The sequence below is a fragment of the Parus major genome, chromosome 2 (genome assembly GCF_001522545.3).
Source record: "Parus major isolate Abel chromosome 2, Parus_major1.1, whole genome shotgun sequence".
In the NCBI taxonomy this organism is placed as follows: Eukaryota; Metazoa; Chordata; class Aves; order Passeriformes; family Paridae; genus Parus; species Parus major.
Genome location: NC_031769.1, coordinates 69,787,597 through 69,802,501, shown reverse-complemented (window position 1 = coordinate 69,802,501; position 14,905 = coordinate 69,787,597). Strand labels below are relative to the sequence as shown.

Sequence of the window (14,905 nt, the reverse complement as noted above, 5' to 3'; positions counted from 1 at the left end):
GATAGTGCCATGCTAGAAGTCAAAAGAGGAGCTTCTTTACCTCTGCTCACTGGAACTTCTTTTGAAGAGGTGTCTCCTCCAGACTTGCCTTCTCTACACAAGCCTCCTTGTACGGAAAATTTGCTGAACAAAAGAAACTGAGTTAAGGTGAACAACTTCAGTTGTATTACAAGTTTTAAGACATAAGGATGTGATCTATTCTGAAAGTCCCTGATGATTTATTTAGTGGGCATATTTTTACATTGTTTCCTCTAACATCAGAGAAAATGTGCCTTTGGAGAGGCACAGCTTTTATCTCATCCCTTTTAAAATCACACCACAGATCTCAAAAGAAAGGCTATGCCATGTCAGAATTTAAAACATTCACCTTATGACTGTCACCCAAAGTAGATGAAATATATGCCATTGAGTTTTAAATGACTGCTTATGCTGCCAGTAACAGTCAGATCCTGAACTGAATGATGTAAGTTCCCTCTGTTTTCCTGAAAGCAATGAAGCTGAATCTTTTTATACCAGAAAAGGATATGGCCCTTAAGCTTCAGTGTCTCCCAAATCCAAAGTAATTTTATCCACTTTAATAATTTATAGTCATAACCTATTTTCCATTAATTTGACTATGCTTTAGTTCCTCTCGGGCTTGGTACTTACAGCGTAGCTCTACTGTAAAAAACAATGTTGTGAAATTAGCACTTTCTTACTCAGCAGATCCCTTTCCTGTGAGAAGTCAGAAAGAGTGCTGCTTAACTTGCCATGAAAAGCACTAAAATCTCTCTTTTGCCCCTTCCCTGCTTTCCACCCAAAAGGACCAGTGGAGCCAGGGGGTAGCAAACAGGTCAGGATTTTTGGCTCTTGTATTTATGTGACAGTCAACCAAGCTCCAGGGCCACCTGGGCAGCCTGTGGGTCTCTGGGTTGTGACCAGCATGACCCTCCTGCTGCCAACAGTGAAGCTGTAGCTGCCAGCAGAGCTTGCAGAGCTGCTGCCACTGATGGCAAGTGAAAACAACATGATTTCCCACTTCCAGCTGATGTGCTCAGCTCAAGAGACAGAGAGTCATGTGTTTAAAATTAATCTTAGGCATAAGGATTGCAGGACAATGGCCACTAAAATTCTAAGGACAGGAAAAGAGATTAAGCTGTTGGTTGATGTGCTGTAAAACATCTCAGGTATGAACACTTCTGTGCTAATCCTGAGGAATTTGTTTAGCTAAAATAGATTCTGGAATCAGATTGGGGGGCCCAAAATCAAGTAAGATTTCTGAAGAAAGTCATTCATACAGAGACCAATAAAGTAACATTGGAATAATATCTCTTGAGGAAGACAATACATTTTGAGGCAATACTTCCCCAGTGTATCCAAACTTCTTCTTTTCTACTTTTTCAGATAAGTCCTTTATAAAACTCACACTGCAAATTCAAGATCAGTTTTCCCCAAGAAAGCATATGCAATACATTGTAAAAATAGGAACTTTCAGAAGAATTTTAAATTTTTCTTTGCCATAAGACATCATTCATTACAAGAATGTTCTTCAAATTTAGACAGTCTCTAACATATGACTAAGTCTGAAGTCACTTTGTCTGTCAAAAGGTAAAGGGCAAATGAGTTATCAGGGCAGCTGGGTCATCAGAATTCATTCTCTTTGGACCCGATGTAGTAAAAAATATCCTCAGTCTTCCAAACAACTGAAGTCCCAAAAGGCCACAAATCCTAGCCTTACAACAGGCCAACTTATCCAACACAAAGGTCAGCATCATTAAACAGAGTAAACAAACCAATCCTAGACCCAGAAATGACAGATCTGCCTGGGAGGGAAAGGAGTCATGCAGCTGTCTCTCTGGGCCTCCTTCATTTCCATACTTGCACAGTCCCAAACTTCTTTGTACACACCCACACACTTGCTCTCTCTCCTGTGTTTCACTCCATACACACGTGTGCCCGTCTACGGTGGGTGCATGAATGGGACCAGGAAAAGTCCCCTCAAAATCCTGGAATCCATGAGATAGGCCATTACCAAACAGTGTGGAAGCAGCAGCTGATGGAACTAAGGCCTTCTGCTCATATAGTGTCCTCTGGACCTCTAGCCTTACTCCTCCTCACTGACTTTCAGGAAACTGTTCTTAGGTCAGAGGTTAACAACAGCTTGTAGAGTGGACAACTTGTTTCTACTGCCAGCTCTCACTTCCATCTCACCAGTTTCACCTTGCCAGTCAAGGCCAGGCTAAACCCCATTCTCGTTCCTCTGCTCGCCTCCTCACCGTGTGGAAAAGGCACAGAATGTGTTCCCACCACCCTGGTACTGGCACACAACTCCCAGCCCGCACCTCCAGCTCCTATTGCTGCCCTGGAGCCAGCCAATCCTCCTGCAGCAACCAGCACACATGGCAGCACAAGACTAAGAAGAGGGGACGCTTCTCTTTTTTTGTGATGTTTACCCAGGTCCCCCTCTACCTATCTACAGTCCAAAAATCTCTCAATTCATTTTCAAGGAACCAAGGAGGCAACTTAGGCACTTTGAAGCCAAGTACTTTTCACAGACGAGACAGCTGTTTGCCTGCTTACTTCCTTCTGTCACTACGCTGGAAATACATCCTGTGCTTAGAGTCATACTAACCTCTAATGGATTTGGTGAGGGTACAGGCCTCAAAAAAACACAGGCATTAACACCAGGCTGTGAATCCAGAAGGGAGACCTGCTTTCTCCTGGTGTGTATAACAGGGCCAAACCTCAGCTCCGACACAACGTGACAACCATGCTTCTTCCTACCCGAGTGACGCCTGTCACACGCTGCCCCGAGGTGCTGAGCAGTGGCCCTGGAGCTACGAGCTCCAGCTGCCACAGCAGGAGCTCAGCAGCAATTGTGAATATGCTGGCTTTGGTGAGAAGCAAGCTCCCAACATGCAGGGCCAGCCACTTGAGTTTTCTTTCACTTTTTAAAATTACTTTTATAAGATTTCAGTATGAATGAGATTAGGTAAAGCCCCATTCTAGGCTGCTGTGCATGAAATTTAAAATACCCATATTAATGCAGAAATAAACCAACTAAAACATCTAAAGCTAAATGCTATAAATAAGTAGCTGTGCAGTATGCAGACAGGACAAATCTCAGCTGGGACTTGACAGATTCAGGTTTTGTTCTCATTTCTACCCTTGACCTGTTCGGTGACTTTGAGTAAGTCATTGCTTCCTTTCTATTTCTTTCTGGGTCAGGGACTGCCTGTCATTTTGTGTTCATAGCAGCTGGCATGACAAGCACCAGTCGTAGTGAAGATCTCTGGACACTACTTCAATAAAACCAATATCTAAATACCTGTTAAAAAAAGAACACAGAGAAGCTTTTTTCTTTCCTTGGTAAAAAGGTGTATTGCAGCAATAAGCGAAAACTTCAGATGTTTCATTAAGTAAATAAATATATACATACATAACTGCATTTGCACCATACACACATATTCAATATTCCCAATTAAAATCTAGAAACTATCATAGCTTTACTAGATTACTCCCCACCTCTGTATCTCTAAGATAGTGAAGTTTTATTGTCTCACTTCTATTTGCTAAATCTTACCAGTAAGATTTATTTTCTAGCTTTGCATAAAACTCAACTCTGAATGCAATTTTTAAGCCATCATTATCCCAAGCACAATGCACAGAATTGTATTTACATTAAAATGAAAACTTATATTTTTCAGTCTGTATTTGAAAGTAGTTAACATTTTTCTATCCAAATCAATCTGCTTCTCAGCAGTCAATGCTGAAATAAGCCTTTTTTCTAGTGTTTTAGGCATCTGTTCTGCCTTTTCTTACCCCTCTCTCCTCACTTACACGTATAAATGTCCATTTATAAGCTTCCAGCTGAAATAGATGCCAAATTTAATCCAATTGCATAAATTCACAACATAAGCTGCAAAAAAGTACATCACTGCATGCCTCAAGAATTCACAGCCTCTCTTAAAACGTCTGACAGAATCCCTGAAATTTTACTGGAAAGATTCAGTGCTTTATTTCCACGGATGCGCAGCAAGGCTTTTTGTTCTTGCTATGGGCACTTGATTTCTGATTTAAGTGTTGAGGTATGACTTGCAAGAGCAAAGAGTTCAAGGTCATTTATTTTCCAGTCTCAGTGAGCAAGGAATTGATGCCTTATCTGCTAAGCAGAAGTAAGGGTCAGGGAACCTTGAAAAAGAAGGTAGTTGTGCTATAGATCATATTAAGAACAAATAAACAATGAAAACATTGAAAAATAATAATCATAAAAAAAAAAAAGCAATGGGAGCAACGGGAATGGGAAGCCTTGAAACCTGTTTTGGGCTAAAGCCATTGAGTTCTCTCAAAGTTTTGAGGTCTTACAAGGTTGGAAGTGTCAGACTATTTTGGATGTCTGGTTCAAAAACCAGAAAGCAGTAACATATAGATTGATTTTCATAGTTAATGTATAGATATTAACCGAGATGGGATATTGGTTGTAAAATCTGACACATTCTGACAGGTGGAACCCACATTTAAAATGTTTGGGTTTTGGAAGAAGGAAGCAGACAGCAGCATTTAATGACAGAAATTTTAAACATCAAGAATAAGGAAAAAAAAGATTTTTTTTTCTCCTTCAGATGGTATGATATTTATTTTTTCTTAATGATAAAGACACATGTATTTGACAGTGTTTCTCATCACAAGAACAAAAGGTAAGAGCTGCAATTTTGGATGATTTATTCAAAGAGGTCATTAAAAATTCTTATCTTGCAGAATTTTATTTTTTATATATAAAAAAGAAATTCATAATTTGATACAGAATAGTATTAGCATTTTCAAATGCTGCTGGATTGAGAAATGGCTGCTTTTTGTTTGTCAGTTCAAGTATCCCTCTGGAAACAGCTGCAATATTTGAATTGTAATTCTAGTTGGCAGCAAAAACTGGTCACCATGTCAGAACAGTTCTGACAGAGTAAATGACTGAAGGAGGAAACCTGCAGGGAAGTAATTTTATTTTTTTTTTTAGAAAGAAGTAACTTTATTTTTTTTCAGAAATGTTGGCTGAGTTTGCATCAGTGAGGTCCCATGGGTTCCCCTGACCACCATCCCCATCTTTAAATAAGTAACAAGCTACCTCCAGTGACAAACACTTACCCATCACTGCTTCATCACTTCTGGACCACTGATGTATGAGCTGCTTCTGCCACCAGTGAAAGTTCACAATTTGTCAGCTCAAGAGCCTGTCCTTTGCTAATGGATTACTTTTGAAATGTCTGCTCTAAGTGGAAGGTTTCATTTATTTATTTATTTATTTCTAAAGAGGTGTACCAACAACACACTGTTTGGGCTCTGCTTTCTTATAGTAGAGTCCCCAGGCTTCTTAATCATTTGTCTTCCAGGTCTCCACAGGAAAAGGCGATGTCAGTGCTCAGCCTGACCAGCCAAGTTCTTTTTTTCTCCCTGGAAGACCCTCTGAGGCATGGCAAGAGAACCATAGCAGGATTGTGAGGATGATTCTAAAGCCACAGAGTAAGGCATCCACTGGATGAGACATCACTGCCCTTCCAGAGACATCCTGAGCCCTGGCCCCCAGCGACAATTTCATCATTTGCATCTCTTAGTAACGGAATAAATAGTCCCTCCACAAAAGTGCTGTGAAGAGCAACAAAAAGACACGGCTGACACAATTCAGGTACAATCGTATTTTAAGTCACAGGCAAATCACTTATACCCTTATTCATGAAAAGCTTTGAAATCCCTTTGAGGAATGCAGTGAGGATTTAGGCAAAGAGAAATACACTTAGTTAGCAAGACTCTGGGTGCAAGTTGGTGCTCCCTTTGTCACCTGTAGCAGGCAGGTGAAGAAAAGGGCCTCTAAAGTAAGCCTGTCCCCTGATGGATAGAGAAATACGCACAGCTGGAGCATGGAGCCGGTTTAATCTTAGGGCCACAGAAAGAATGTGAATCTGAAACGTAGGAGTGGGTAGGAAGGAGGAGAAGCAGGGTGGATGTCCAGGTCACAGAAATTTCTGTTGCAATACCATCCTCATCAAAGGCAATGCACAGTGGTAAATAATGCAGATGAACAACTCCCTGAGCTCTTACAGGGCTCCACAAACTCCCACCAAAAAGAAACTTTTTACAAGTGAAACACTTATTTCATTTAAATATGTAGCCTGTATAATCAGAGCCTTTGAAGTAGGGAGACAGATGATCAGGATTTGCCTTTTGATCTTTCCAAATTGTTTTAGCAAGTAACAACTATGCCTGAAGTCTTTTCTGGGAAACTTTATTAGCAACGATGTTTACAACAATCTTAGAGACCAAGGTCTCCTAGTACTGCTGTTAAATAATTCTCCAGAAACTGAAATCTTACAAAGCAAACTTAGGGTCTACATCATGAATTTCATGTAAATTCAGTTAAAATTCCCAATCAAAACACCTACAGTTATATTCAATGTTCTGTACATATTCACATAAAAAATATTCACAGGATGTGTTTGAGTCACACAGATCAGTCTTGTTCTCTGTTCATCTACTTGTACCCAACTCAAGTCAATGGATCTTGCAAGAGAACCTCTAGCTCAGAGAACAGATCAGGCTCTGAACTATGCCCAGGACTGACTTTATCAGTAAACCAGACACCTACAAAAGAGCAGCACGAGCTGCCTAGCTATAAGCTACAACTGTTCCACTGATTAGCATGGGTGCAATGATAATTTTTACCAAGGCAACTTGAAGAGGCTTCCCCTCTCTCCTTGGTGTCTGTTATAAAGGACTGTGCTCACATTTCACATTCTACACAACTCCTGAAATTAACAGGAACATTCACAGCCACTGCTTTTAGACAGTCCATGCACAGAAAGACACTGCGGTTTGAATAAATGAAATAAATACAGGATTTTTTTTACCTTTTATATTTTGTTCTGAAGACAAGGAAAACAAAATTACTTCAGGCAATCTTCCTAGCTGACGCTTATGCAGCAAAAAAAGGGAAAATAGCCCACTTGTAAAAATACAATTATCATCTACATTTTATTGAGGAAAGCCTAAAACTAATTAACTGCAGTAACAAGAATGCAGGAATTATTTTAAAAGTTTGTTTTTTTCCAAGCAATTTCTGGGTCAAATAAGAAAAAAAGAACAGTCCTGGGTTCCTCCCCCCACCCCCAATAGCCTATCAGATAAATTCAATCTATTTTAATGAAAATATTTATAAGACTGCAATTTTCTTACAGCTCAAATGTGAAACTGCATATAGGAATAATGAAAGTGATGTTAACAATTCCACTGGGGTACTTTGATGATGTCAAATACGTTGAAATTTGCTAAGCAATCATATACCTGAAAATGAAGTAATTTTCTATTCGTTAAACATACAAAACTGGTCACAGTTAAGGGGGAAAAATAAAATAATGGTTTACACAGTTACACCTGACCCTCTAGCACCGCACCATTTCATCTTACTGCTAGAAGCAGATGGGCAATTATACAAAGAATTTGAAATACAAAATACCTGTGGACAGGGGACTTGCTGGTACTCTTCAAGCTTCCTACTCTTGAGAAGCATTTCAGCTTTTTATTTGCTGACTGAAGCTATAAGAAGTTACAACCACTTCTCAAAAGTCAAATGGCAGCAGCACTCAGCAGAGAGCAGCTCCCTGCCTTTACTTGGTTTTTATTCCCTCTGTTATGTTTTAATGATTTATTATCACTCTCCAAATTACAGAATGTGTTTTTTTCTTTTCTATCATCCTCTGAAACGTATTTTAAGCATCAATCCATTAGGAAAAGGCAAATCATAGAGGCTGGAAGAAATGAGGTAGTATTGTGGGCTCAAGTGTAACCCCCATCTCCCCCCCCTTATTAAGTGCATCTCACATTGCAAGTGTAGAAAAGTATGCTTCTGAAAATACACATATTGATTAGCTGAGAAGTGAAACTTTGGGAAGACATTTGTGTAGTCTGAATTTTTCAGCTTCATTTGGTGTCTGTGCTTTAGCACCTGCAATGAAGTGGTTCTCCTGACGTCCATCCCACACCTACAGAAAGGTGTTTCAGACAATGACTGAAGAAGCTGCTCAGGGCAGTGTGGCTGTTGAGCAGAAGTTTCCTTCCATGAGTTGTTATGAATTCCTTGGGCTGGACTTGTGCATCCATGCTGCCCAAAACTTTAACACATACAACTGTGGGACATCAGAAAATGCATAAAGGACTGGCCAAAAAGCATTTTTTCTCTTTCAAGAAGGAAACACACAGCTAAGGAAAAGAAGGGAAAATAATTTGTTTCTCTCATCAGAAAAGACAGATAAAAACTACTACACAGTACCTACCAAGGGATGCATTAACTGAGAGCCAGCTTAATGGAAATGAATGGCTCGAAGCAGCAAAATTAAAGGAACAAACAACACTGGTAACCAGTGGGAAAAAATGCCAACAGACACAGTGGATTTTCCATTTCTGGTGCTGTTCAGAGCTTTTATAGAAGAAACATCCGTCTGTCTAACAGATGCCACAGACACCAAAAAAACCAAGGAAATTGGGTGACTTAAACCTGCATACCACCTTTGAACTACACTTTGGGAACGAATTCTGCCCTTCTTTTGACAAAAACTGTTTTCAATGAACCTCTCTGTAACAGCACCCATATAGAGTTTCTAAAACACCATTTTCACAGTAATGGCCACACTGGCATCTTCTTGTCAAAGAAATCCATTAAAGCAGACACCAGCATGATAGAACAAGAAGCTGAAAAAGAAACTAAACTTGTTAATGTAAACTACATGTGCATTCTCTACAAAAACTGCTATTCTCTTGTATCATAATTATCTTCTCCTTCGAGTCTTAAAACAGTGATTTAGAGACAAAACTCCTCAATTTTCCACACACATCTGTGTCACATTTCAGATGTGTCATCCACTGTTCAAAGCAAAACCGAGTATCATCTTTTAATTACTGTACCATTTTCCGTAAAAAGGCCCTAAACTTTAAAGCTCTGGTTTAGCAGACTCAAGAAGTAAGTACATTTAGCTGCAAAACTTAAGTTAGGTACATGCTTAAGTGCTCAGCTGAATCAGTTTCTCATAATACTTTCCTCCTCCACAGCAGAGTTCATGCAATAACTTTGCTGGTCACTGATAACACAGCACTCAGACATAAGAGACAATTGTTAAAACAGCTCTTCCTCCTATTAGCATTTGAAATTAAGACTTTATTACTTCATACAAGACAGTAAAAATAATAAAAATAATCAACAACTTTTCATAAAAATTAAAAGGGTTTAAACCCAAATCTTATTAAAAAGCCAAACTTAAAACCAAACTAAAGAAATCATGTATTTGCACACACTTTTAAAGGAAGAGATTACAATTTTCTTTTTGATATCAACAGGCACTCTTCATTCATCATCTGCAAGAAACTAGGTTAGGTCTCCATAGGCCACAGTCAGAGTTATTAAGTAAGTAAATATGCCACTGCTTCTGTGCCCTCCTTTTATTTCCTTGCTTCTTCAGTCTCCTCTGACTCTCTCTCTTGATGCTCTCTTTCCCACCTCAATTCTTTCAACTCTTGTCTGTACTTCCGTTCAATGAACCGTTTCTGATGGGCCATCTGGGGAAAGTTATCTGACACAAGGAGAAATATTTTACATTAATAAACAAACTGGTAACAGAGAAAGCCTCAGCTTGTTTTGTTTTAAACTTTGATGATATTAGAGATTGGGGGGAACAATGTTGTTCCCATTTTTACTCATTTATTGCTTATAATATATAGTAAACCAGGACTGTGTCTGGAAAAGATTTTCATTTCTTTATGATTTCTTTACATCTGTTTCTCCTGCTACAAAGCATTGCCAAATCTAATACACTCACAAAAATAAAATATAAAATCCTGGTATAGCAACATGGCCAGGTATTGTCTGGATTTTACATTCTGTTCCCTTAGCAACAGGTAGTCAATACTGAAAAATGAATGTGAAACAACTGTCAATGCTGTCAGGGTTTTTTGTCTCATTCTCACTCCAGAAAGTATGAGCCACTGGTTTCAAGCATTGTACAGATGTTTCCATTATTTTTATTATTGTTTTAGACCATGCAGAATCAACTATATGGCACACACTGTGGCAGGGATCCTAATGGGAAAGTAATAGTGTAGCAAGATGGAATGCATTTAAGTCTGTTCCTGAAAAAGTTAATGCTTGGCTATGTACCAGAAGACAGCCTTAGCATAGTCTAAGAGCACGGATGAGTGAAGACTGCCTAAAACAGACTGGACAAGGCTGAGGTGATGGAGAAATAGCTGGGGAGATGGATGCTTCTGCTTTCAGGCATTTGTCCATTGGCTGATGTGTAGGTACACATTCGAACTGAGACCGTAAAAACAGCTTATATAATTGAACGGAACTGCTCTCACTTTAGAGCACTGCTCACAGAATGTGATGTTTTCTGCATGACCAGGGTGCTGACATTCATGTGTATCTGTGCTGGGGAGACCTGCACCCTCCAGCCAGTCAGAAAGCAAAGGGGAGTATGTGACAGGCTGCAGGTGGTGGTAAATCCTACTGGCATCACACAGACCTCTGGGATCAGCACTGGCTACCTAACCAGTCTGAGATGAATGCAAAAGGTCACTACACTGACCTTTAAAGCCATGAACAAATTTGGTAGATGTCTCAGCAACAGACTGATCTCTCTCTCTGAGGCTACTGAGAGAGAATTCAGCTGAAGCTTCTCAGGGACGAGTACCTTGGCACCAAGCTTTTTCCCTCCTTTTTCTGGGTCCCAGGCAGCACAGATTCTCAGCTAGAGAATATGGTGCAGAAGCCACATAAACTGCAGGAATTTGTGGTACAAGAGAATAACTTTCTACTGCTTTGTTTTATTGGCCAGTGAAATTTGTGCCCTTTATTATATATACTATAGGAATAAAAGGTTTATTCATCAGTTATTTACAACTTGGGCATAGGAGAGTATATTTATTTAAACCAGAAAGCAATCAAAACAAAATTGGTTTTAAATCGCTGTTTTCTTTAAAAACACTAGTGCTTTGTTTAATAGAGTTCTGGGACATTTTGTTGCTCATGTGCCACATAAAATGAAAATCAGATTTTCAGCGCTGTGCCTGTAACATGATTCTTTAAGAACTCAGCTCGGTAGCAACCTGTTCTAATATGTTTAGGATGGCAAGAAGGAAACTCACGTAATCAATTCATCATGACTATCATATAAATAGGTATATGAAAACTACTTTCACTAGAAGTTAACTACTTATGCATTAAAAAACCCAACAAATAAACCAAACCAAACGACTCCACTGCACAACCATATACAAAATAGAATAGGGGCCCTTAAGGGTTGTGCAACCTCCATCCCGAAAGACAATTACAACTTGACTGGCAAGGCACAGAGAAGCTAACTTGAAGGTTGGCTCTGTTTTGAACTGAAGGGCAGCAGGAGCACAGACCTCTAGAGTTCTATGGTATTTAAACAAATATATATGTCAGAAGAGAGCTGTGAAGTCCTTGGATTGATAGGCCATGAAACTCACAGCTCTCTTGAGTGGTGATACTGTCACAAGAAAATTCACTCAAAGAAAACTTCAACAACATCTTGCAGACACTCAGCAGAGAAGGGAAGTTACATTTTCCTACTTGTCAAATTTACTGGTGGTGAGAAGTATATGCATAGCAGCTGGATAGAAAAACATATCTGAACTACATATATTCACTGCCTTCTGAAATTTTTAAGCTCTTGAATTTCCAGATGCAGAGGCAACAGAATAAAAAGCTTTGATATCTGAGGAACTGTATGTTTCCTTTGAATGAAATGCCAAAAATGGACTTCCCATGTTCTTCTCTATAGAGAATTTCTGCTGGACAAAATGCTTGCAGTATATTAGCTTACAGGTCACCCACTGGCACTTTAACCCAACTGACCAAAGTTATTTCATGTAAGAAGCTTGCCCACACTCATCCATATCTGAGACTACATTTCAATGAAGGACTGCTCCCATGCTTGCTATGCAGCACGTAATTCAGAGAGATGTATACACAGATCCCTGGATCTGCAGCTGATATTAGTCCTTCTTGACAAATAAATACTGATTTAAATTGAGGGGGATATGCCTTTTAGATTTTAACCTGCTGACTGATAATCTGAGATCAAACTTTATTTTCTAAGGTTGCTCTTTCCTCCTCCCCTGAATTAAAGGGTGAGACAACCTGAGCATCAGAGACTACGCAGTCTTATCCCACTGCATGATAAGCACAGATACCTCAATGAAACTGTACTGCACAGGGTTCCCTTGAAGTGGCATCCTCTGCAGCTGAGCAGCTCCCATTAACAAACACCTGTTGGGATCATATTAACTTCAACTGCTACAAAACTGTCTTGAAAGTACTAAGAGGAAAACCTGCTGCTTAGAAGATGACAGCACTTAGCATGTGTGTTCTGTTCAAAACTTATCCCTCACAAAATCCACACATTGCCTCACTAAAGAACGAGGAAATAAACTATGAATTCTCTGTTGCCCAAATATCTTACATTTTTCAAGTGCGTCCATTGCAGCTCCCATTTCTGCTTGCTGAATACTGTGAAAGCCAAACAAAAGCATGTTACGTGAGATCTAAGCTGTACAGAATAAACTAAAGTTCCTGAAAAAGTGAAGCACTAGTTACTCTTTTGTAATGAAACTTTTTGGATAACTAGCAGCTAGTAATTAGCTAGAGTGTAATATATATCCCACCTTCCCATAAACATGTGAGCAATAGTATTACAGTAGAATACTTCTTAACTTAGATAAATAATAACAAAATACTACGGTCCATTCTTCACTAAAGCATTTGCTTTCACTTGAGAGAAAGAAGAAACTAAATCACAGATGCATGAATGTTAAAAAAAGCAATGATATTTTCATAACCACCACCAGATTTAGTAGCATAAAATGAGGTTTTTGGGGTTCACAGTTGAAGTCTCTGAGCCCTTAGAACCATTTTCCAAAATGCCTAGTAGTAGTAAACCCAGAAAAAAAAAAAAGTGTAATAGTGTAGCACTCTTAACTTGCCAGTGTAAGATGCATAGAAATCCACTAGCAAATACCAAAGTAGAGACACTTTTCAGACTAGAAGCTGTTCTGCAGTCTCTAGTCTGAGAGTTACAAATATAGTTAGCATTATAGATAGCCACCCTGAAGGCAAGTTCACCAGAAAAAGCTTAAGATCCAAAATTAAACCAGCGTAGAACCCTTCTGGAATTCCTGAAGCAGAGCAGTTAGAAGACAGCTCTACATCTTTCTTTTCCAAGGCAGACCAGACAACAGTTGTCTCCATGACTTGTCATTTTGGACACCACCACACTCTAACACCATGTGATTAATTTTTTACTGTACCTTGGACCTTTACCACATCCTATTCTTTCCCCTTTGAAGTAAACCGCTACTGTGTACGTCCTGGCATGAGAAGGTCCCACTGTCTGCAAGGTCCTGAAAGAAGAAATAATTTATTCAAGCAGGGAGTATTAAAACACAGAATCTGTTTGTGCACATAGCTCTCCAAGCTTTCAGTCTGGTCAATACATATAGTGCAACTAATGCAAAATGTAGAGCAAGAGCTGAAGGATGTCTGTATAGATCATATTAACCCAGAGATTACAAGAACAGTATTTATATGAATCACATTTATTACTCCAGGCTCACTCAGGAGCATCATATGAAAATTAAAACTTTATTTAACCTATAAGCAAATTGCAGACTATACCATGAAGTGTTCAAACACTGCAAAAACATTTGTAATAAAGTAATAAATTATGCACAGCTGTGCAATTGCAGATAAACACACCCATACAATTATGTGTGGACTAGAAGTTTAGTCCCTGAGAGCTTTGCAGGTGGCAAGGTTTTGTAAGGACTTTGTATTAAGACACGGTAGCTCTCTACACTGAATTATCACAGTACAAAGAAATTTTCCATCAGCTTTGAAAAGTTAGTTTGTCACAAAGCAAACTTTCCATTTGACCTAAAGTCTAGGACATACATCAACAACCATCTAAAAGGGAAAAGGTAATTCCCTGGATGTGCAATGAATTGCTTCTTTTTCAAGTTTCTTACTTCTGTCCCAAATCTCTCCCCACTTTCAGATCAAGTGCTGTCCGCTACCTTGTTTCTTTTTAGAGGGAGCACGAATTTCACATCAATTTTTAAAGTATCTAAAGTACTCTATCTCTCCCTGCACTGTGACAAGAGCAAATAAAACCTACCCTAAATTTCAAAGCAATAGTACTGACTGCAGTGAAACAGATAACCCCAAGAAAAGGAATTTAACAAGATAATAGGAAGATAACAACATATTACTAGGTCTGAGCTGTACTATAAAAATCAATTTATCATCACAGCAAAACAAACCTAACATTTGGTACTTGATACTAAGTGGTTTTTACAAAAATGGGAAATTGTTTTTTATTGAATTCACCCCGCTCACTTCAAGACAAAGCCCTGAACCCTCACACAGAAAACAGAAGAGTCAGACCTGCAGAGCAGTGGCTGCAGTGTTAAGGGGATGGCACTTCTGAAGTGCAGCGTGTGTCACTGTCACTGAACTGCTACATTGCATTGGAAACCTTACTTCAGTACCTGTGACAAATGCACTTACACTGTAATTCTTGTATCTTTTTGATATAATAATCCCAACAATACAAGCCTTGAATTTTCATAGCCTTTATCTGTTCTTTTGGGCTAACATTGCTCACTTTCCTACATTACTTTAATGGATATGGATGCAATATGCAGCCTAAGGATTGTTATTTATTGTCTTTTTGAAGCAGCTATTACACTATTTAGCAACTGGAAGTGAAAAGGGAGATCTGTCCTATCCAGCTTCGGGTATCTAACTGAGGTGTACAAGTTAAGAGGTTCACTGCCTCGAGCTCTTTGTCATTAAACATGGGAACAT

General features: G+C 39.1%; 1 protein-coding gene across 5 annotated transcripts in view; it reads right to left on the bottom strand.

Annotated features, from left to right (window-relative positions):
* Nucleotides 1-6,237: 6,237 nt before the first annotated feature.
* Nucleotides 6,238-14,905, bottom strand: part of DROSHA (drosha ribonuclease III) — a 73,858-nt gene continuing 65,190 nt past the window's right edge. For all 5 annotated transcript variants that reach the window (XM_015618059.2, XM_015618057.1, XM_015618062.1 and 2 more), the window contains 3 exons: nt 13,348-13,440; nt 12,504-12,550; nt 6,238-9,587 (listed from right to left, as the gene is read on the bottom strand). In XM_015618059.2, coding sequence (XP_015473545.1) covers nt 9,457-9,587; nt 12,504-12,550; nt 13,348-13,440 — 271 coding nt within the window. In that variant the 3' untranslated portion in view covers nt 6,238-9,456. The remainder of the gene's footprint in view (nt 9,588-12,503; nt 12,551-13,347; nt 13,441-14,905) is intronic.